The 23,010-nt window shown below is 39.8% G+C and overlaps 1 protein-coding gene across 18 annotated transcripts in view; it reads right to left on the bottom strand.

Moving 5' to 3' along the window:
- Nucleotides 1–23,010, bottom strand: part of PDE1C (phosphodiesterase 1C) — a 671,184-nt gene that overhangs the window by 57,065 nt on the left and 591,109 nt on the right. For 14 of the 18 annotated variants that reach the window (XM_045388996.3, XM_005549840.5, XM_005549841.5 and 11 more), the window contains 4 exons: nt 22,573–22,693; nt 20,758–20,933; nt 11,013–11,240; nt 2,305–2,382 (listed from right to left, as the gene is read on the bottom strand). In XM_045388996.3, the coding sequence (XP_045244931.2) occupies nt 2,305–2,382; nt 11,013–11,240; nt 20,758–20,933; nt 22,573–22,693 (603 nt within the window). Of the gene's footprint in view, nt 1–324; nt 517–2,304; nt 2,383–11,012; nt 11,241–20,757; nt 20,934–22,572; nt 22,694–23,010 lie in introns of those variants that run through there. The other 4 variants (XM_045388994.3, XM_045388995.3, XM_065542151.2 and 1 more) reach the window with 3 other exon arrangements.

Here is a 23,010-nt window from a genome sequence, read left to right as displayed (position 1 = left end):
TGTACCCAGATACTCCCTCTCAAATATTAAAGAGAACTAGTCACCAGTGGTTCCCACGAATTGGTCTAGGGGTAGGGACATTAAAAATTGTTAAATTGACTCCCACTCATTATCAGACATCATAGGATCCAAAAAGAAATGTTCAAAAATGTATCTGGTTGTTTCCACATAGTTTTAAAAACAATCAATATATCTACTGATCTACATATTTCCTTTTTAAATTTTTCTGAGGTAGAGAGCTTTAATGACCAAAAAGAAAAGGGTAGGTGGGACTCATCAACTGTTTTCTACTTCCTGCCACCAAGAATTAGCCTTAGTCCTGTTAAAGGTTTTGGACTAAAATAGTGCAACTCAGTGAAACTCAGTGCTCTAAGTTCTATTGATACCAAAGCAGTAATTATGTCATATTAGTCCATCAATGAATATAAAATGCAAAGTTGTTCATGATTATGTTTGTGTGCAAACTTCCAAGTATACAGACATACCAGGACCTACTTGAGGAAGTGGAAGAACAGGCTATGGAGGAAACAGAGATAGACATTAAAAAATGTCTCTTTTATTTATTGCAGTCTGCTTACTGCCCCATGAGATCAAGAATCCTGCTCATTAAACAGTCAAACTTTACACTTATTTGCACAATAGAACATAAAATATATTTTATCACTTCCCCCCCTTCCCCCCAAAAAATACAGTTTAATTCTTTTAAATACTTGGGTATGATTCAGTTAAAAAGGGCACAGTTTAAAAGGCTTTATGAAGATGATAAAATGTAATCCACAACGCCCATATGACATCATTATAGTAGATGTTTGTACCACAATGTATAAATGTAACAAGATTCAAAATTGCATATGAAAAATTTGGGACTTGATTTATTCTGGGCTTTTATGCTATAGAAATTTAACAGGAAGCTGTGGGCCAATAGTTGGATACAGGATGGAGAAAGTGTCTGGGTTCTGGGTTTGAAGTTGACACCGTTCCTCCACCGTACATTTTCTGGCTTTGGATGCCTTGATTTAGTATTGATGGCTGGCAAAGAGCTTCTGGTATTTAAACAAATAGAGTCTGTACTTACCTATAATAGAGTCTGGCTCAAAGACTGCCATTCTAAATTCTATTTTATTCTGTGTAATTTACTTCTTAGTCACAATTATTCAAGAAGGGTACACTCATTAGATAAGTGATTTCCATTTGCATAAGCACATTGGTAAAAAAAAAAAAATTGCAAGTATGTGTTCCCAGGTATTATGTAATAAGACACCTGGAGTTAATTATTTGCATTGTCTTTTTAGAAAAAGTTTGAGAACTGTTTTCATGCATGCAAGCAAAAACAGCATGTCATAATGGCTTAGGGCAGAGAGCTAAAGGGGCTGCTTCCTTTATAATAGATGTGCAAAGAGTTATGCTCCAATTTCTACTTACTCTTCCACCTGGTTACCCAGCATTTGTTCTTCAAAGGTATTCTAACCAAATGATTCAAAGAAGAGTTTAGCATCAAATATGATGTCTCCAGGGAGGTAAGATTTAGAGAGTCTGGGATGCTATCAAAAACCACTCTGTGGAAACTTTCATTTTCTGCTTAATATAATGTCTGTGTATGAGGGGATAAATAGTAATGAACCTGTGTGATAGCTGAAACAATGAAGTTTATGTAAAAGGCCAGGGCAGGTGTCTCAGTCTTATAGTTCAAAGTGTGAAGGGTAATATAATTTGAACTTTAAGGTTTTAGAAAGAGTGAAATGTTATTTATGCTTGCGTTTTGCATTGTCATTGCCTTTAGGACTTGTTCTTGCTGGCAAAACTGTCTTTTACAACCATATATACTGCCTCCCAACATTAGCACTATACAGACCCGTTTTTTGTTTTTGTTTTAAGTAAAAATAAGAACTAGTTCAAGGGAAAAAAGTGAAAACATAAAACATGAAACATTTCTTATTTATGCTGCATAATTCCCCATCAAAAACTTATAAATACATTAACAGTATATGATACTCCATTCTAGCTGTCTGATCAGCAAGTCCAAAATAAACTTTTTATAATGTTTAAGATGAAAAATGGCAAGTAGGAAAAGAAAGAGTATAGAAAACATTTGTGATGGAGAAAGTGTGGTGAAGGGGAAGATATACAGCAATAATTTATAAATTATTGATAAAGGTATAATAGTACCCTTTAAATATAGTGAAGGGTTTTTTCAGGATATAAGAATACATTCACAACCACTATTTCAATTTTGGGCATGATTCTAACAAGCTTGCATTAAACTGAACATTTTATGGAAAGATGTAATGAGAATAATACGCTTACCATCTGTTTTCTTTGAATCATTTCCGATGTTAGAGTGATCCTTCTTGTCTGTCTTATTTTTACCATCTTTCAAGTCACCTGAAAGTAATAAACATGACAAACAGTACATGTATACAGCTGAGGGGGGTGTTATAAGCATCTTTAAACCTGTCCAGGTTTTAAAAAGTACAGCATAATTTTATAGTCACGAGAGTGTATGTATCTGAGTGTAAATATCTTCTGTAATCACGTTAGGTCCTGGAAATTGGATTGTGATGCAGAAATTGAGACTGAAAGTTCTTGTTAAACAGAGTTGTAGTTATGTGTTTATCTTCTAACAGAAGCAGTTAAAATTTACTGTTAGGCTGTGGAGTGAGGAGAAACCCGAGCTAACTGTAAGTTCTACCAATTAATAGCTATTTAACTTCCCTGTGCTTCAGTTTTCTTATCTGCAAAATGGGTATGTTAACACCTATCTTATAGGCATATTGGATAAATTAGAAGGCATATCACTCAATACAGTTGTTATTATTCTACAACGGAGCTACAAATAGTATTTTAATAAAAGATCTTGTCAAAGTGTAGTTTGTAAAAGTTGTAAAACGCTATCCTTAGAAAGAACACGTGTCAAAAATGTATTTAACCCACTTATGAGGGAATAGTAAGAAGGTTCTAAGAATACTGGAGCTGGGTATTGATGAGTATTTTAGAAACATGTGAAAATACATTTGCTAGGTTAGAGACAAAACTGGTTATATCCTACAGGGCAATAAAACCATAACTTTTGGGGTTATCTTCTCTCTCAGTCAAAAATCTATAAATTAGCATATAACTTCACAGTACCTAGGCTTGAATCAAATAGTAAATAAAGTTAAACACAGTCATGTTCTTCAAGAGCATCAGTCAGCAAATTAAGGCCCCTGGGTCAATGGTGCCCACCACCGATTATGGCAAATAAAGTTTTCTTGAAACATGGCCACACTTATTCATTTACATATTGTCTTTGGCTGCTCTCATGCTGCAATAGCTGAACTGAATAGTTGCCAAGAGCCAGGCAAAGCCAGAAATATTTTCTATTTGGTCCTTTACACTAAAACAGTGCTGCACCCCTATCTAAAATAATTTAATAATCCCTGGGCATGTGTGTTCAACAATATGCCAGTATGACATGGAAAGGTCGGGGACCTCTTCCCCTAGCCTCATTTTCAAGTGTTGGATATCTTCGTACCAGTCTTAATAATGGAAGCTTTCTTTTTAGCCTGGATAAAACCAAGAATACATTCTCACTCAAATACTGGTACTTACTGAAGTCAAAAGATCCTAATAATAATTGGAGTAAGCTGGGCCTCCAAGGAATGTGTATGAGGGACAGGATTTACTCTTGTTTACTTTATTTTTGCCAGGCAGTGTGCTAAATGCTTTGCATGCATCATTTTATTAAATCTTCTAATAGCTCCATTATGAAGGTACTATCATTGAAAGTAGACAGCTTCATCAAAGATTCATTCGCTAAATGTCCTATTTGTTAAATTTGCTGAATAAACCACTTACCAAATGATTGAGGATGTTTTCCAAATTTGAGTTTTTTTCTTGAGGTTCCTGCAGCCAGTTCCACAGACACAGGCCATTCCATCTATGTCAAGGGGTATGGACTGCCGACTCACACGTTTCGTACCCCACCCTGAACTCACATCTGCCCCAACTTTGCACCTGTATCTCCCTCTTGCAGCAAAACTACCAGGCCCTCAGCTATAGTATTTGCAACTTCTCTATGAAGCTCAAGTTTTAGATTTCAGACTTCTGTTTACTGTTTCCATTTCTAAATGCCTTTGGCCTATGAATTTATAAAGAAATGATTATCTAAGGATGATTCAGGACCATTTGGGGCTGTGATATATTCTACAAACCACATACTTTCAATGGAATTTGACAAATACTAAGCTAAGCTAGAAGTCAATAAATTTTCCAGGTTCCCTCTCATTCTTAATTCTGAAATGGGATGGACTGTGATATGGTTTGGCTGTGGCCCCACCAAAATCTAATCTTTAATTGTACCTCCCATAATTCCCATGTGTTGTGGGAGGAACCCAGTGGAAGATACTTGAATCATGGGGGCAGTTTCCCCCATACTGTTCTTGTGGTAATGAATAAGTCTCACGAGATCTGATGGCTTTATAAGGGAAAACCCCTTTTGCTTGGTTCTCATTCTTTCTTGCCACCACCATGTAAGACGTGCCTTTCACTTTCCACCATGATTGTGAAGCCTCCCCAGCCACATGGACCTGTGAGTCCATTAAGCCTCTTTTTCTTTATAAATGACCCAGTCTTGGGTATGTCTTTATCAGCACTGTGAAAACAGACTAATACGGACTGGCTGGAAGAATTGAGGAGCAGGGGAGTCTACTCTGGCCAGGGTCCAAACCGGAGGATTTTAAGTAGAGGAGATGGTCATCACCTCTTCCACCACCAAAAGAGAAGAAATCCTTTAGAGGTCCCACGAAACAGTCCAAATACTGGCTTTTCCCTATTTTAAGGAAGCCAGAGATGTACTCAAGCATCTTGAGCCCTGTAGTCAAACTAGTTCCTTCTAGTTCTTTCTTCCCTCAGCGAGCCTCCACACTCTTAATGCATGCTTTTTAAGCCTTCTGGGTTGCTCTGAACTGGAGCTTTACCCACAGCTACAGCAACACCAGGATGTCTTCTGGAAGTCGTGGAGACGGTTACCTTTGCTGGTTGCTAACCAGCAGCCCATGATGGTCCCTGTTCTCAGCCAGGGATGGGGAGGCTGTGGGAGGAAGTCACCTCAACAAGAACAAAGATTAGAAGATCCTGTCACTGCCAATGGGTGTCCAAACCTTGAGAACCTCCTCCCTCACCAACATCCTTCAGCGCTAACTTGGAAGATATCCTGGGCACCCCACAAAGAAGGAGGCTGGTACAGTGACACATGGTTGTTTGATGATGTTGCCTGAGCAAAACCCATTAGGTAATTTCCCATGGGTTGTATCTGGAGCAATGACTGATGTGAGTTGTTACTCAATAAACAAGGGGAAGTGAAAAGACTTTCTGTGCAGTTATAAATCATTTTAATTAGGCTGCTGTAATACAGTCCTGAACCACCATTAGCCTTTCTTATTATTGCTCTAAACTGATTTCTTTTCCCACCTCTCATTTACAGCTTACTTTTTAAGGGAAATGGTAGACTGTTGCTTATTTCAGGAAATACGCACACTTGTGAAATCAAGCCAGCCTCGTTGACTCAGGTTCCTGTTTTGTTTCTTTCAGGCTTTCCCCTTAACCAACTTCAAAATGAATTATTATTTCCACATCTGCCCTCTCTGGGTCTTTGTTTCCCTATGGTAGAATTCATATTTTTCCTTGTGACTGGCTTATTTGCATTTATTGGTTTCTCCCACTGACTAGACCTGGGGTTGGCAAACTATGGCCCATGGGTCAAACCTGGTCCTGCTGCCTGGTTTTTTATGACCTACAAACTAAGAATGGCTTTTACATTTTTAAGTGGTTAAAACAAGACAAAAATTTTATAACATATGATATTACATAGAATTCAAACTTTAATTTCTATAAAGTTTTATTGGAAAACAGGCTAACTCATTTGTTTGCATATTATTTGTGGCTGCTTTAAAATGGCAATGTTGAGTAGTTGCAATAGAGACCTTACCTCCTGTAAAGCCTAAAATACTTACTATCTTGTCCCTTATAGAAAAAGCATGCCATTCCCTGGAATAAGTATATTGTAAATCTCTTATAAACAGCAGTTAAGTTTCCACATTTCTCTGATTGTCCCTCTCCCTGAAGGCACCAAACTACAGGTACATGCTGCTTACAGAACAGAGCATTGGGACTCACGCAGATCAGAGTTTAACCTGAGATCTCTACTTAATGGTTGCTTGACTTTACACAAGTGATTTCACTTATCTGAGTCTCAATGTTCCCACCCACAACGTGGGAATGAATGTTTCTACCTCACAGAGTTGTTAGAACTTTTACATGATTTAATGTAGATAGAATCTCAAGTAAAATGTCTGACACATGTTAAGCATTCAATAAAATGGTAGTATTATTGTTATTGCTTTTACTAAGGGAAAGACATTTCTTTTTTTTTTTTTTTTATACTTTAAGTTCTAGGATACATGTGCATAATGTGCAGGTTTGTTACATATGTATACTTGTGCCATGTTGGTGTGCTGCACCCATCAACTCATCCTTTACATCAGGTATAACTCCCAATGCAATCCCTCCCCCCTCCCCCCTCCCCCCTCCCCATGATAGGCCCCGGTGTGTGATGTTCCCCTTCCTGAGTCCAGGTGATCTCATTGTTCAGTTCCCACCTATGAGTGAGAACATGTGGTATTTGGTTTTCTGTTCTTGCAATAGTTTGCTGAGAATTATGGTTTCCAGCTGCATCCATGTCCCTACAAAGGACACAAACTCATCCTTTTTTATGGCTGCATAGTATTCCATGGTGTATATGTGCCACATTTTCTTAATCCAGTCTGTTACTGATGGACATTTGGGTTGATTCTAAGTCTTTGCTATTGTGAATAGTGCCGCAATGAACATATGTGTGCATGTGTCTTTATAGCAGCATGATTTATAATCCTTTGGGTATATACCCAGTAATGGGATGGCTGGGTCATATGGTATTTCTAGTTCTAGATCCTTGAGGAATTGCCATACTGTTTTCCATAATGGTTTAACTAGTTTATAGTCCCACCAACAGTGTAAAAGTGTTCCTATTTCTCAACATCCTCTCCAGTACCTGTTGTTTCCTGACTTTTTAATGATTGCCATTCCAACTGGTGTGAGATGGTATCTCATTGTGGTTTTGATTTGCATTTCTCTGATGGCCAGTGATGATGAGCATTTTTTCAAGTGTCTGTTGGCTGTATGAATGTCTTCTTTTGAGAAATGTCTGTTCATATCCTTTGCCCACTTTTCGATAGGGTTGTTTGTTTTTTTCTTGTAAATTTGTTTGAGTTCTTTGTAGGTTCTGGATATTAGCCCTTTGTCAGATGAGTAGATTGCAAAACTTTTCTCCCATTCTGTAGGTTGCCTGTTCACTCTGATGGTAGTTTCTTTTGCTGTGCAGAAGCTCTTTAGTTTAATTAAACTCATTTGTCAATTTTGGCTTTTGTTGCCATTGCTTTTAGTGTTTTAGACATGAAGTCCTTGCCCATGCCTATGTCCTGAATGGTATTTCCTAGGTTTTCTTCCAGGGTTTTTATGGTATTAGGTCTAACATTTAAGTCTGTAATCCATCTTGAATTAATTTTCATATAAGGAGTAAGGAAAGGATCCAGTTTCAGCTTTCTACTTATGGCTAGCCAATGAACTTCCATTCACAATTGCTTCAAAGAGAATAAAATACCTAGGAATCCAACTTACAAGGGATGTAAGGGCCTCTTCAAGGAGAACTACAAACCACTGCTCAGTGAAATAAAAGAGGACACATACAAATGGAAAAACATACCATGCTCATGGATAGGAAGAATCAATATCGTGAAAATGGCCATACTGCCCAAGGTTATTTATAGATTCAATGCCATCCCCATCAAGCTACCAATGAGTTTCTTCACAGAATTGGAAAAAACTGCTTTAAAGTTCATATGGAACCAAAAAAGAGCCTGCATTGCCAAGACAATTCTAAGTCAAAAGAACAAAGCTGGAGGCATCACGCTACCTGACTTCAAACTATACTACAAGGCTACCGTAACCAAAACAGCCTGGTACTGGTACCAAAACAGAGATATAGGCCAATGGAATAGAACAGAGTCCTCAGAAATAATACCACACATCTACAGCCATCTGATCTTTGACAAACCTCAGAAAAACAAGAAATGGGGAAAGGATTCCCTATTTAATAAATGGTGCTGGGAAAATTGGCTAGCCATAAGTAGGGAAAGACATTTCTAACCCACTCTGTTAAAAAAAAAAAAAAAAAAAAAAAAAAAAAAACCAGAGGGAAGAAACATACCTTGCCTTTCTCACCACCCCTTACATGTTACTCTTTTGAGAGGAGTGATTATTTATCTAGGAGGTAGGGTTGAGCATGCACAGCCCAGCCCAGCCACCCACATCCCAGCCTGCTTTGAGGTATGTTTTCTGTAAGACACACACCTTTTCTGTCACTTTAGAAGCACCCTGCGAGGGTGCTGGGGTGGGGTAAGAGTCCTGTGCCTGGCTATACAGTGTCTGGTTGTGTAAATTCATTTCAGAGTAAAATGTAAAGAAGCCCATGTATACAGCAGACCAACTCTGTGTTTCCCAAGTCAGCTCCAGCTTTAGTGGAGCTGATGTCTTGATCATTGACTTTCTGATTTTGTTACCTGTCTCTCAGTTGGTTCAGACCTCAGAAGGGGTAGCAAGGAGGGGCCTGCACTGCCCTCTAAAACATTAACAGGTACATAATAAATTCTTGTTTTAAAAAATTTTTGTATGAACATGTTTTTATTTTTTAAAATTTTTAGTTCCATAGGTTTTTGGGAAAAAGGTGTTGTTTGGTTATATAAGTAAGGTGAGTTGTGAGACTTTGGTATACCCATCACCTGAGCAGTATACACTGAACCCATTTTGTAGTCTTTTATCCCTCACACCCCTCCCACCCTTTCCCCCAAGTCCCCAAAGTCCATTGTATCATTCTTATGCTTTTGCATCCTTATAGCTTAGTTCCCACTTATGTGCGAGAACATACGATGTTTGGTTTTCCATTCCTGAGTTAATTCACTTAGAATAATGGTCTCCAATTCCATCCAGGTTACTGTGAATGCCATTATTTCATTCATTTTTATGGCTGAATAGTATTCCATCTCTCTCTCTCTCTCTCTCTCTCTCTCACACACACACACACACACACACACACACACACACACACACACACACATATATATTACAATTTCTTTATCCATTCATGGATTGATGGGCATTTGGGCTGGTTGCATATTTTTGCAATTGTGAATTGTGCTGCTATAAACATGAGTGTGCAAGTATCTTTTTCATATGACTTCTTTTCCTCTGGGTAGATACCCAGGAGTGGGATTGCTGGATCAAATGGTAGTTTGGGTACATGAAAAATTCTTACTAAATTCTTCAGAACTTTTTTTTTCTGGACTATGATGCACTTGAATACAAAGCAAATGAATTAAGAGCAGTCTCCAGAAGGGGGCAGGACAAGTCGGGACAATGGCCTTCTGTGCCTCCTAGGGTGGTCACCAGGGTTAACTGAAATAATTTTTGAAAGGTTCCTGGAATGTGATATAAGCTATCATTATTATTACATGTGTTAAAATATTGCTCTCTGATTATATGTTATAAATGGTTAATTATAAAAATAATTGGAGAACATCATGCTAAGCACTTTCTACATATAGAAATCATTGACCACGGCCCTGTAGCATAATAGCTAGAACACAGTTCTGAGTAGATTACCTGGCCCCACCAGGCAGGCAAGAGAATGAATATGTAAAAAGAGAACTTAAAACAGCATCTAGTGTGCTTTCGATACACGCTATTTGTTGTTATTCTCTTCATTGTTTTTACCATCATGAGTATTACTGAAGGTTCCATGAGGCCTGTGCTGTGAACAGGTATTACTATATACATTGTGTAGAAACAGTAGACGGTTAAGTAGCCTGGCCAAGGACACTGAAAAGGGAGAAGCACAGCTTGACTTGAGTCTAGGTCTGTTGACTGCTATATTAACTTGCTATTCAGCCACAACCTGGCAATTGCAAGCTCTGGAGACTCAGAACTTCCTGCCCACCCCTAATCAAGGGAACCAAGTCAAAGCCCTGTGTACATGCTCATCTTGTTCTCTACACTCAGAAGTCTCTTTTGCCCATCTGACCAGACAACTTCAGCATTCAAAACCCCATCTTGAAGCCTACTCTGACATTTATCCCATTTTATAATCCCCAGTCCCCAAAAAGCTAATGTCTTTCTCTCCACATGTTTCCTGGGCATTTTATCTGCCATGCCACTACTTTCTTTTGCTCACATTTCACTAGAAATATTTGTGAGGATGTCTCTATCCCCTTTGATATTTTGGGTTTCTTGTGGCCTTTCCATTTCTAAATCCCTGGTGCTAAGCATGGTGCTTGGCACATAGTTGTTAATCGACATTTGTTTCATTAAATATAAGAAATCAATAACTATATGCACACTATGGTGACCAGCTTACCCCAGTTTGCCTGGAGCTTTTCTGTTTTTAAAACAGAAAGCTCTGTGTCTCCTAGTCCCAGGTAAACTGGAACAGCTTGTTCCCCTAAAGTATACACTTGTACACATATAGATACACAGATACCTATTACAGGAATAGGCTCAGGCAAACCTGAGGCCTGACCCTCATAGGGGGATGGTACATATGGGAAAATGACTTTCCATTCACCCACTTTGCACTCAGGACTATGCTGGGGTTGTTAATGGTAATTTCCCCCTGGCAGGCAGGCAGGCAGGCACTGGCTAGAGTCTCCAGGGCAGCTAGAAGCGGCCAGAAAGGTATAAATCTCCCTGAAGAGGATGGCACAGGTGAGCTGGTGGCTGCTTCTGCTGGGATCCTGCAGCCCAGTGAGGTGAGATCAGCAGGAACTGGATGAGCAGGAAAGCCTTGCCCTGTGAGCTGTCCCCATCAGTGGGGTCGTTTGCCAGTTTCCATTCATCATGTCATTAACTCCTCGAAAACAGCCCTTCACCAGTGCAATTCTACTCACCATTCTGTTGCTGTTCTAACGACTTCTCAGCTTTGGAATTTTTCCCACGAGGGATGTCACTTTTGTTCATCCGTGTTCCACTGACTTGATTCTCAGCTTCTCCAGACATCTTTTTCTCAGATTTGCCAGATGCGCCTTCTTCAGCCTGGCTTCTGGCTTCCATTTCCTTTTGCTGCTCCTCTGCGGCCAGGCGAGCCTTTTCCTCTGCTTCCTTCTTGGCCTTCTCCTCTGCATCCATGGCAAGTTGGGAAAGGCACAGAAAAGAGAAAAAGAGGTAATGTCATTAGGAGAATGACCTGTTTTAATACGCAAAGAGGATCTAAGGTGTTTACTGAGTGTTTGGGCACATTTTTGCTTAATTCATCAGATTGGCATGTATACTTAGGAAACCAGTAAAATAGGTTCATGATGATGTCATTCTGAAAATAGTCAGTTAGAGGAGGGGTTGGGGAGAAAATAATAAGGATAATAATTAATAAACCAATATTGTAATGATATTATTAATATCACCATTATTAATAGCTCCTATTGAGTGTATTCTCTCTACCAGGTATTATGCTGAGTGTTTTTTGGGGATTATTTACTTTCACCCTCAAAACAATCTTACAGCAGCTACTATTACTGTGACTCAATTTGACAAATGTGGAAATCAAGGCTGAGAGACATCATAAAACTTTCCCACAGCCACAGTAAAAACTGCAGCTTCCTATGGGCTTGCTTAAGACTTAGAGTTTAAACACAAACAATTGATTACAAAACAAAACAAAAAGGGAAAATATCCGACACTACAGCAATTGAAGACAAACACACTGAGGACACTGTGAATTTAAAACAAGGAAATTGAGCCTTATGAAAAAATCACGGTCTTCAAACTGTCCACAAGGTGAGAGGTAGCCTTTAGTTTGGCCAGGTACCTGGTCTGTGTCTTTCCTTTTAATGAAAAAATGCTAGCATTACTTCCAATCCAGTTGATTATAAAAGGGCTTGGCTCTGTGCTTACTCAAAACTACAGCAGAATTGCATAGGTTAAGTATTTATGAAAATATTGGTTCACTCATCCAACTCATATTTATTGAGCAGTTGTAGTGTTAAGCACTGTTTTAGGTATGAGGAATACAGCAGCAAGAAAGTCAATTTATAAATAAGAGATCATAATTAAGTAAACAAATGACTAAGATACTTGCATGTTGTAAAAAGTGCTTTGCAGAAAACCAAAGCAGAGTAATATGCTGTAATACAATCAGCATAGGGGAGGGAGATTGCATTAGACAAGGAGGTGGAGAAGGAAGGCCTCCTTGACAAGGTGACATTTAACCAAGTCCTAAATGTTGAAGAGCTGGCCGTGCAATAATCTGGACAAACAGTATCTCAGCCAGAGGAACTAGAAAATGCAAAGGCCATGAGGTAGAAATGAGCTTGGTATGCTCAAAGAACATTGAGTATGGTTAAAGTAAATTTGACAAGGGCTTAGTGACAGATGGTTTGGTCAAATGACCAACGACAAGCAGGGTTCAGATCATGCAGAGCTTTGCAGGCAATGAGGTGGCATTGCATTGTAGAGAATATCCTACACAGAAGACACTTAACAGAGCCCAATTCTCCCAAGGTTCTAGAGACTCATCCCCTGTAGCACTTAATTCACTCCAAAGGTCTTCCAGCCTGTGCCATAAACTTTCATTGGGAAAATCATTATTACATTTTTCTCCAGATGTGTTTTAAAATGCTCCACACATCATTATCAGGTGTTTTCTTTATTTCCTTTGTGTTAGCCTTGGTCCTGGAAAAAAACTAATGCTCATAAATAATCTATTTGTTTTTAATCTAATGGACACCAGAGTGACTATGCATCTATCATGTTTCCCTTTGTTTTAGCTGCTAAAGAGCTCAAAGTCCAAATTTGGTCCAGGTTCACATGATCATGAGGCTTTATGACATGTGTTTTGTGGAAGTCTATGATATCTGGTTTAGTCTATTTCTCCTGCCTTTATATTTGCTTACCTAAGATATCGTCCTTAATATATCATGTTTTCATTCATTGATCCATCCATCCATCCATCCATCCATTCATCCATCCATCCATCCACCCATCCATCCAAACCAATGCCCTAGCCTCATCCCCAAACAAATTAAATAAGATTCTGGAGAAGGAAGGGCAATAATAGGATAGTTTGAATGTTTTCCAGGTGATTTAAACATGCAGAATTGAGAAGCACTGATTTAAATGTTAAATGTTTGCCATTCAGTATTTCATGACATTCTACTCCCCAAAAGAATATATTTGTAATTTACATTGAAAAGGTAAGGAAAGATTTCACAAATAACATAATTATGTACATGTAAAGTATGTCTTCTGGCCTTTATAGAAAGGTGCAACTACAGAGTGAAAATGCTCTTGCAGAAGAAGATGGTGAGATGGCATTCTCAGTAGGATGCAGGACCACAGAAGGTCTCCTGGAATATTCACTCAGGCTTTATCTCATCCTTCTTCAGTGACTGAGGATGGGGTTTAAATGTCATCTTTGCAGGTTCCAAGATGGCCAATAGGAACAGCTCCAGTCTGCAGCTCCCAGTGTGAGCAATGCAGAAGATGGGTGATTTCTACATTTCCAACTGAGGTACCAGGTTCATCTCACTGGGGCTTGTCAGACAGTGGGTGCAGTCCACAGAGCAGGGCAGGGCATTGCCACACCCAGGAAGCACAAGGGGTTGGGGAATTCCCTTTCCCAGCAAAGGGAAGCCGTAACAGACTGCACCTGGAAAATGGGGTCACTCCCACCCTAATACTGTGCTTTTCCAACTGCCTTAGCAAACGGCACACCAGGAGATTATATCCCTCTCCTGGCTCAGTGGGTCCCACACCCATGGAACTTTGCTCACTGTAGCACAGCAGTCTGAGATCAAACTGCAAGGCAGCAGTGAGGCTGGGGGAGGGGCGTCCGCCATTGCTGAGGCTTGAGTAGGTAAACAAAGCAACCAGGAAGCTCGAATTGGGTGGAGCCCACCACAGCTCAAGGAGGCCTGCCTGCCTTTGTAGACTCCACCTGCGGGGGCAGGGCATAGCTGAATAAAAGGCAGCAGAAACTTCTGCAGACTTAAACGTTCCTGTCTGACAGCTTTGAAGAGAGCAATGGTTCTCTTCTGCATGGAGTTTGAGACCTGAGAACGGACAGACTGCCTCCTCAGGTGGGTCCCTGGCCCCTGAGTAGCCTAACTGGGAGACATCCCCCACAGGGGCCGACTGACACCTCATATGGCTGGTGCCCCTCTGAGATGAAGCTTCCAGAGGAAGGATCAGGCAGCAACATTTGCTCTTCTGCAATAGTTGCTGTTCTGCAGCCTCCACTGGTGATACCCAGCAAACAGGGTCTGGAGTGGACCTTCTGCAAACTCCAACAGACCTGCAGCTGAGGGTCCTGACTGTTAGAAGGAAAACTAACAAACAGAAAGGACATTGACACCAAAACCCCATCTGTACATCCCCATTATTAAAGACCAAAGGTAGATAAAACCACAAAGATGGATAGAAACCAGAGCAGAAAAGATGAAAATTCTAAAAATCAGAGCGCCTCTTCTCCTTCAAAGGAAAGCAGCTCCTTGCCAGCAACAGAACAAAGCTGGACGGAGAATGACTTTGACGATTTGAGAGAAGAAGGCTTCAGACGATCAGTAATAACAAACTTCTTCGAGCTAAAGGAGGATGTTCGAACCCATTGCAAAGAAGCTAAAAACCTTAAAAAAAAAGATTAAACAAATGGCTAACTAGAATAAACAGTGTAGAGAAGTCCTTAAATGACCTGATGGAGCTGAAAAATATGGCATGAGAACTACGTGAAAAATATGGCTACTGAGAACAAGCTTCAGTAGCCGATTTGATCAAGTGGAAGAAAGGGTATCAGTGATTGAAGATCAAATGAATGAAATTAAGTGAGAAGAGAAATTTAGAGAAAAAAGACTAAAAAGAAACGAGCAAAGCTTCCAAGAAATATGGGACTATGTGAAAAGACCAAATCTACGTCTGCTTGGTGTACCTGAAAGTGATGGGGAGAATGGAACCAAATTGGAAAACACTATTCAGTATATTATCCGGGAGAACTTCCCCAACCTAGCGAGGTAGGCCGACATTCAAATTCAGGAAATACAGAGAACGCCATAAAGATACTCTTCGAGAAGAGCAACCTCAAGACACATAATTGTCAGATTCACCAAAGTTGAAATGAAGGAAAAAATGTTAAGGGCAGCCAGAGAGAAAGATTGGGTTACCCACAAAGGGAAGCCCATTAGACTAACAGCGGATCTCTTGGCAGAAACTTTACAAGCTGGAAGAGAGTGGGGCCAATATTCAACATTCTTAAAGAAAAGAATTTTTAACCCAGAATTTCATATCCAGCCAAACTAAGCTTCATAAGTGAAGGAGAAATAAAATCCTTTACAGACAAGCAAATGCTTAGAGATTTTGTTACCACCAGGCTGCCTTAAAAGAGCCCCTGAAGGAACCACTAAACATGGAAAGGAACAACTAGTACCAGCCACTGCAAAAACATGCCAAATTATAAAGACCATCAATGCTAGGAAGAAACTGCATCAACTAATGAGCAAACTAACCAGCTAACATCATAATGACAGGATCAAATTCACACATAAAAATATTAACCTTAAATGTAAATGGGATAAATGCTCCAATTAAAAGACACAGACTGGTAAACTGGATAAAGAGTCAAGACCCATCAGTGTGTTGTATTCAGGAGACCCATCTCATGTGCAGAGACACACATAGGTCAAAATAAAGGGATGGAGGAAGATCTATCAAGCAAATGGAAAACAAAAAAGAGCAGGGGTTGCAATCCTAGTCCCTGATAAAACAGACTTTAAACCAACGAAGATCAAAAGAGACAAAGAAGGCCATTACGTAATGGTAAAGGGATCAATTCAACAGGAAGAGTTAACTATCCTAAATATATATGCACCCAATACAGGAGCACCCAGATTCATAAAGCAAGTCCTTAGAGACCTACAAAGAGACTTAGACTCCCACACAATAATAATGGGAGACTTTAACACCCCACTGTCAATATTAGACAGATCAATGAGACAGAAAGTTAACAAGGATATCCAGGAATTGAACTCAGCTCTGCACCAAGTGGACCTAATAGACATCTACAGAACTCTCCACCCCAAATCAACAGAATATACATTCTTCTCAGCACCACATCGCACTTATTCCAAAATTGGCCACATAGTTGGAAGTAAAGCACTCCTCAGCAAATGCAAAAGAACAGAAATTATAACAAACTGTCTCTCAGACCACAGTGCAATCAAACTAGAACTCAGGATTAAGAAACTCACTCAAAACCACTCAACTACATGGAAACTGAACAACCTGCTCCTGAATGACTACTGGGTATGTAACGAAATGAAGGCAGAAACAAAGATGTTTTTTGAAACCAATGAGAACAAAGATACAACATACCAGAATCTCTGGGACACATTTAAAGCAGTGTGTAAAGGGAAACTTACAGCACTAAATGCCCACAAGAGAAAGCAGGAAAGATCTAAAATTGACACCCTAACATCACAATTAAAAGAACTAGAGAAGCAAGAGCAAACACACTCAAAAGCTAACAGAAGGCAAGAAATAACTAAGATAAGACCAGAACTGAAGAAGATAGAGACACAAAAAAACCCTTCAAAAAAATCAGTGAATCGGCCGGGCGCAGTGGCTCACGCCTGTAATCCCAGCACTTTGGGAGGCCAAGGCAGGCGGATCACGAGGTCAGGAGATCGAGACCATCCTGGCTAACACGGTGAAACCCTGTCTCTACCAAAAATACAAAAAAAGTTAGCTGGGCGTGGTGGCGGGTGCCTGTAGTCCCAGCTATTTGGGAAGCTGAGGTATACCGGAGAACGGTGTGAACCCGGGATGCAGAGCTTGCAGTGAGCTGAGATGGGGCCACTGCACTGCAGCCTGGGTGACAGAGCAAGACTCCGTCTCAAAAAAAAAAAAAAAAAAAAAAAAGAAAGAAAAAATCAATGGATCCAGAAGCTGGTTTATATATATACATTAAAAAGGAGCTGAGAACAGCTATTTTGTACACACTCATAGATTCCAATCACAGGATGTACACAGAGAATTCGCTTTTCAGGTCTTAGATTTAGCATCTGCTAGGCTTCTTGACTAGTCGAAAGCAAGAGGTGTGAGGTTCAATTCTGTTTCCTTTGGCTTGCCATGTCAGACTGTCTGCAGTGTTGGGACTTGTGATAAAAAACAACCAAGAGTAAGCAGTTAAGAGTTAAGGCAGAGCAGAACCCTCAAGATCCATACATTTGCTTCCTCCCAGTGGAGAGCCAGTTCTACCCACAATGCATGTCTGCACAGTTTTGGGGAAATACACTGATTTCTTTATTTGTCTTCCTGAATAATGATACTATAGGGTCTCAGTTAAAAATCATATTGGGCTGATTATCCCTTGATATAATTTTCTGAAATGCCTACAACCAGAGAAGGAGAGAGAAAAAAACAGAAAAGAGAGAGAAACTGACCAGAAAACCCAAAATACTATATGAATTTTGACTAGTTCAAATCTCAGTTCTATACAAGAACAAAAGAAAGGTGCTTCTAGACATTTAAGAACTTAGAAGGTGTTCCTGCTTCCTGGAAATTTTAGTGAAAGAAGTGCTCCAGCTGACAGAAAACTTCATTCAACATTAAAAACTCAAAAATGAGAAAAATATGTAAATGAATAATTCTTTATATATTGTAAATCACAATATTCAGTATCAGAATAAAATACTCAAAACAGAAGGAGAAAGGCCAAATACAAGACAATATTATATTATGATCCCAATTTATGGGCAAAATTTTTACTTATACATATTTACAGAAAAGCAAATTAAAAAGAATTACATCAGAATTTTAATAATAGTTATATGTGTCTAGAGAAGTAATGAGCAATTTTCATTTTCTTTTATATATGTATTTTATTTTTCAGCATTTGTAACCTAAAGACATTAGTGTTACACCAGAAAATAAGTGTTAAAAAAAGTACTAAATACTGAATGGAAATTAATCAATACTGATCAGACTTGAAAATTGTTATGTCCATACATCTTTGGTTGGGAATAGTGATTTTTAACTCTAAGGGCTATAAAAATATTTATTTAATCTTTCCTAATAATTATCAGTTCTTGCCTACCTAGTTTTGTAAATCAGGTTGGTTAACAAAACCAAGACCCATTTCCAGTGCATTTATTAACAATACATGTTCAAGTGCCCCATGGAGGACAGCCTTTCTTGAAATCAGGGTCATCTGGAAAAAAAGAGCAACAAACAAAACAGCCACCTCCAACAGAAAACAGATGCAAACTAGATTTCTTATTAGCACCAGTCAACCAGTCAACAGCATTACTAGGCTGCTAAGAATGTTATAAAATATTAGTTATAAGTTGGTATTTTCACCACCACCTTAACTTTGTATTCAAATCTCTAATCTTCTTTTCCAATTTGCATAAATAACAGCTACTACTTAGGTACCAACCTTGCAGGCTCCTTTCTCAGTGGTTTATAGGTATTATTTCTATTCACCTCAATTCTGTGATGTACATTATCATCCCCAAAGTGAGCCTCAAAGAACCTATCTGAATTTGCCAACAACAACAACAACAAAAAACCCTTGCAAGTCAAGACTCAATTCTCTTTCCCCTTCCCTGCTAATTGAAATGTGCCCTGACAACCAACTTATTCTCCCACAAAATATCCATAACACCAGGCTCTGTGCCTTTGCCCAAGCCCTTTCTTCTTGTTCCCATTTCTAAATACAACCTCATTCAGGTCTTAATCCCAGAAGTCCTGCCACATGATGCCTTCCCAAACGCCCAAGCAGGGCTACAGACAAATTCTTTGTGCTTCCAAAATAGTTCAAACATACAGTATCTCTATCCCCATACCTAATGCATTTAAAAATTATTAGCTGTTTGTTTATCTGTTCTTTTTAAAGGGCCAGTTTTCTCCTGAAACTGTCAAATGCTTCCCCAGGTGATTAGTTTCTGAAGGTAATTTTAGTAAGCCAGATAATTGCAAACAAATTATTTTGAAGTACCTCTTTAAATTGCATGTTGTCAGAAATTGAATTTTCAAGTGTAATGAGTGTAATTGATTATAAGAGAGTGTTTCTTTGCAGATGATGCAGTAGCTGCCATTGCTGTTTGCAATACCTGCCAACAGGGAGGATTCGAATGTTTAAAGCATTTGAATGGACTAGGAGAGGATGCACTTAAAATATGGAAGAGGTGTTGGCTCCCTCCACAGTTCAGGGTGCAACATCTGTCCTGAAATGATAAGGGTTCAATTATGCCCTAAAAGTGCCATAAATATAAACCCTTTGCCTCACCTGAAATGAGCAGCCACTTGAATGGAATTTTATGGACAAGTCACAAAATTGGACAGAATTTTGTGGACAAGCCTTTGAATAACTCCAACAGTGAGGCTGCTTCTTTCCTACACTAGAATAGGAACCCCCACCTCCCACCCTGATGTACAGGAACCAACACTGCTAGAACATGTTCTTACCCACCGTCCCTACCCTTCTCACCCAGTATACTGACACTGGGAGGGTAAAAATGTGAGATGTTGTGTTTGGGGAGAGGATGATGTGTTTTTGTCTGATGTGAAGGCCTAGGGCTTAGGCTGGTGGTGCTGGTGGCAACTTCAGGGCTTTGACCGAACTTCCATTCTTCCTTTGAATGAAACTATATAGTAATGTCTCTTTCCCTCCCCTGCCACAAGACTGTGAGCTTTGAGGGCAAGGATGCCTGTTACTCATCTCTGTACCCTGGGTACCCGGCACAGCCTGGCACACAGTAGGCATGCAATAGATGTTAGCAAAAACTGACTCTTGTTGAGGGCTCACCTCCAGGAAGCTCAGTTCCCTCACTGGGCTCCCAGAGCCACCCATGTATTTGTCCTTACCTTAAATCAGGCATCACAGTGTCAGACCCCTTATCTCAGGTTTGTGCTACCTGTGCACGAGGGCCTCTCTCCCTAATATGATCATGTAGAATGTACCCATCATGGAGGACATGCTCAGTAGTCATAAATGCACACATGAACAAAGGAATTTAAGCTTCCCACATCATACAAATTTCCACCCTTTTCTGCTGACAGTACCAAGGGCCACAATTTTTAGTTTTGATGATGTCTACTTCAGGGAATTTCTGTTTACCAACAATTTACCATCATCTTAGAAGATCATATACATGGTTTGAGCAATGAGTGAAGGGAAACTGAGAATATGAAAGGAATATAGAAATGCATGTAAGAAAATTAAAGCTCCTTATATCCCAACATAATGGCCAAGGCAAGGTGGCTATTAGCAGGTCTTTACTTAGGTAAAAGAAGAAATAAAAGCCTCACAGTTGTGCCACATGATATCAAGTGAAAACGACAAGATGGTTTAGCAGAAATCAAGAAATAATAACACCCATCTCCTGTAGAGTCTTCATACCAGAAAAAGGAGTTTAGTGCCACAGCATAAAGGGCATCATGTCAGGAGGCTTGCAGGTCTGCTGCATTTTATCATGCATTGATTGGTAGATATTATGAAGATCAAAAGATGGTAGATTCTAACATTCAGCAATTTGAATCTGCATCCTGAGCAACTGTGCTTTATTTGTAACACACATAACTCAGGGAAGACAACCTTGTTTTACAACTGGGTGCTGAACTGGCTTGGACAGGTCTGTGGCATGTTACCTTTGGGTACCTTGGCCCTCCATCTCTCCCGATTGATGTGCACCACCTCTGTCCAAGTAGCTTTAAAGCTCTTATAGTCAATGGGAATGACAGAACTGTTGATTGGGGCACTTCCCTCCGAACCAGAGCTCTTGACACCTGATCGCTTGGCATCTGATGAGCTGATGCTATTCAAACTGGAAAACAAAAATATCATACCAAAGAAGAGAGTTAGTGTTTGGAAAATGTCTGCCAATGAACTAGCCTGGGGAGGAGTGGTTAGCACTCATCAAGTTATTGCTGTGAAATTTCTGGGTCCTGAGGTTTATAATTATTCTATTTTCCACATATGACAGGTGGAAAATTCTGATTTTTCAGCAGGAAAAATATCAACATTGCAGTCTCAAGAGTCTCTATATTCTTCATATTTCTTCCTTGCTATTTGGCCTCTTCTCTTTTCCCAATAACCAGAACCCCCTCATGTGAATTTTCTCTGCTCTCTTCTCTGAAACTGACTAATTTGAACTGGGATATCCACTTAATTCTGCAGTTCACCCATCTGCTTCCACACTGACCACTTTTCCAAGTTACCTAGCAACTTGCTCCTCTTTCTTTCCAGCTCTACCATTCCCCTGCAAGGGTCTTTCTGATCCCAGTATACCAAAGTCCAGGGGAAGTGATAATTTCCTTAAATCGCTGGAAGAAGATGGAAACGTGGACAGCATGGGGATAGTGAGAGACTAGGTCATGCAAAAGACCTTATGGGTAACTTTGTAAATATTAGAAAGTACCATCTTTCTGGAAAATCTCAAAGAAGTAACTACTGCTACCAAGTGGTTAAAGCAATGACTGGTAGGAACACAAATTCATGATGGACTAGACAAGCAGAATATATTTCAGTCACTGCCTGAAGAGCTGTGGGGCCATGGGGACTCTGCCAGGGGATCTGTCCTCCTTGTTAGCAAACTTAAGAGGGTCTATCCATCTGGAGCATCCCTGGGGTCCCCCTGTCTTTCTTTACTCCTTTTCCTGCTCTTTGCTTCTCCTTTTCCTATTCATTCCATTTCTCTTCTTCCTCCTTTATGACAAAGCCCAATGTTTTACATGAACAAGGAGATTAATAGTAGTAGTAATAGTAGTAGTATATCTAATAAAGACTTTATTGTAGCTAGCACTTCCTCTGTTCTAGACCCTGTTGTAAGGTTTAACATAGATTAAATATCTTATTTAATCTTCGCAGCCACCTCTGAGTATTATAATCCACGTTTTCTCAGATGGGGGAAGTGAGACAATTTGCCTGCGATTGCACAGCTAGTAAGTGATGAGGTCAGGAGTTTTTAACTCTGGCATTCTAACTCTAGAGCCTGTACTCTTTACTGATCTACCCTTGATATAATGATGTGGTGGTAGAAGGTGATTTCAAGCTTTCGATTCTTTTTCTCTACTTCATTCTTTGTGCAAACCTTGAAATGAATGTCAGTTTCATTTCTTTGTAAGTACTCTCGAGGAGTGGTAATGTCTTTGTGGAGTATTACATGAGCAAGGATTGTCTGGGCACAGCAGGTAAACATGCACCAAATGGGGTGGTGAAGGGGCAGCACCAGGTTCCTGCTGGTCATGATTTAGACCTTGGGCACCTCTTAACAGTTTAGCTTAGAGAGTACAGATAATACAATTTCAACTCCTCTGAGAAAAGGAAAGAGGCAGACAAATTTTTATGAGAAGGAGCTAAGGCAAATGTCATTATGACATACCATCCCCATCCCCAGCAAAAGAAGAATTCTATCCTCAAGGACAGGCCAACCTCACCCCCAGCCCTCAGGCTTCCCCACTGACCTTGAACGTCTCTGTCCTGTCCCGCCAGTTTGAGAGGTTTCATCAATTAATGGACTCACAATCTTCTCGGTCATGTCCGTAAGCACAGTGAAGGTGGGTTCCACGATGAAATCAATGAAACCTGGAGGGAAACGGCAATGCTTCAGAGTAACCACATATTACCTTGGGCCTTTCCATACTTTCCAGAAGAAACTGATCTAGAAGCTCCAGATCAGATTACAAGAGAATGGGTTGATCTTATTCACTTTATATATTCCTTGATTTGAATATTACATGTCAGTTTCATTTCTCCTACATAACTTCCTATGACTTTTCAGGATACAGTTCAATAAAGTACCTATGAAATACTCAACACCCACTACAGAACAAGCACTGTGATAGGAACTCTGTAAAAGACTAAGACTGAACAACACGACCTGCCTGAAGTTGTGACATTTG

The sequence above is a fragment of the Macaca fascicularis genome, chromosome 3, assembly GCF_037993035.2.
Source record: "Macaca fascicularis isolate 582-1 chromosome 3, T2T-MFA8v1.1".
Lineage (NCBI taxonomy): Eukaryota > Metazoa > Chordata > Mammalia > Primates > Cercopithecidae > Macaca > Macaca fascicularis.
This window is presented reverse-complemented; position numbering and strand designations above follow the sequence as displayed.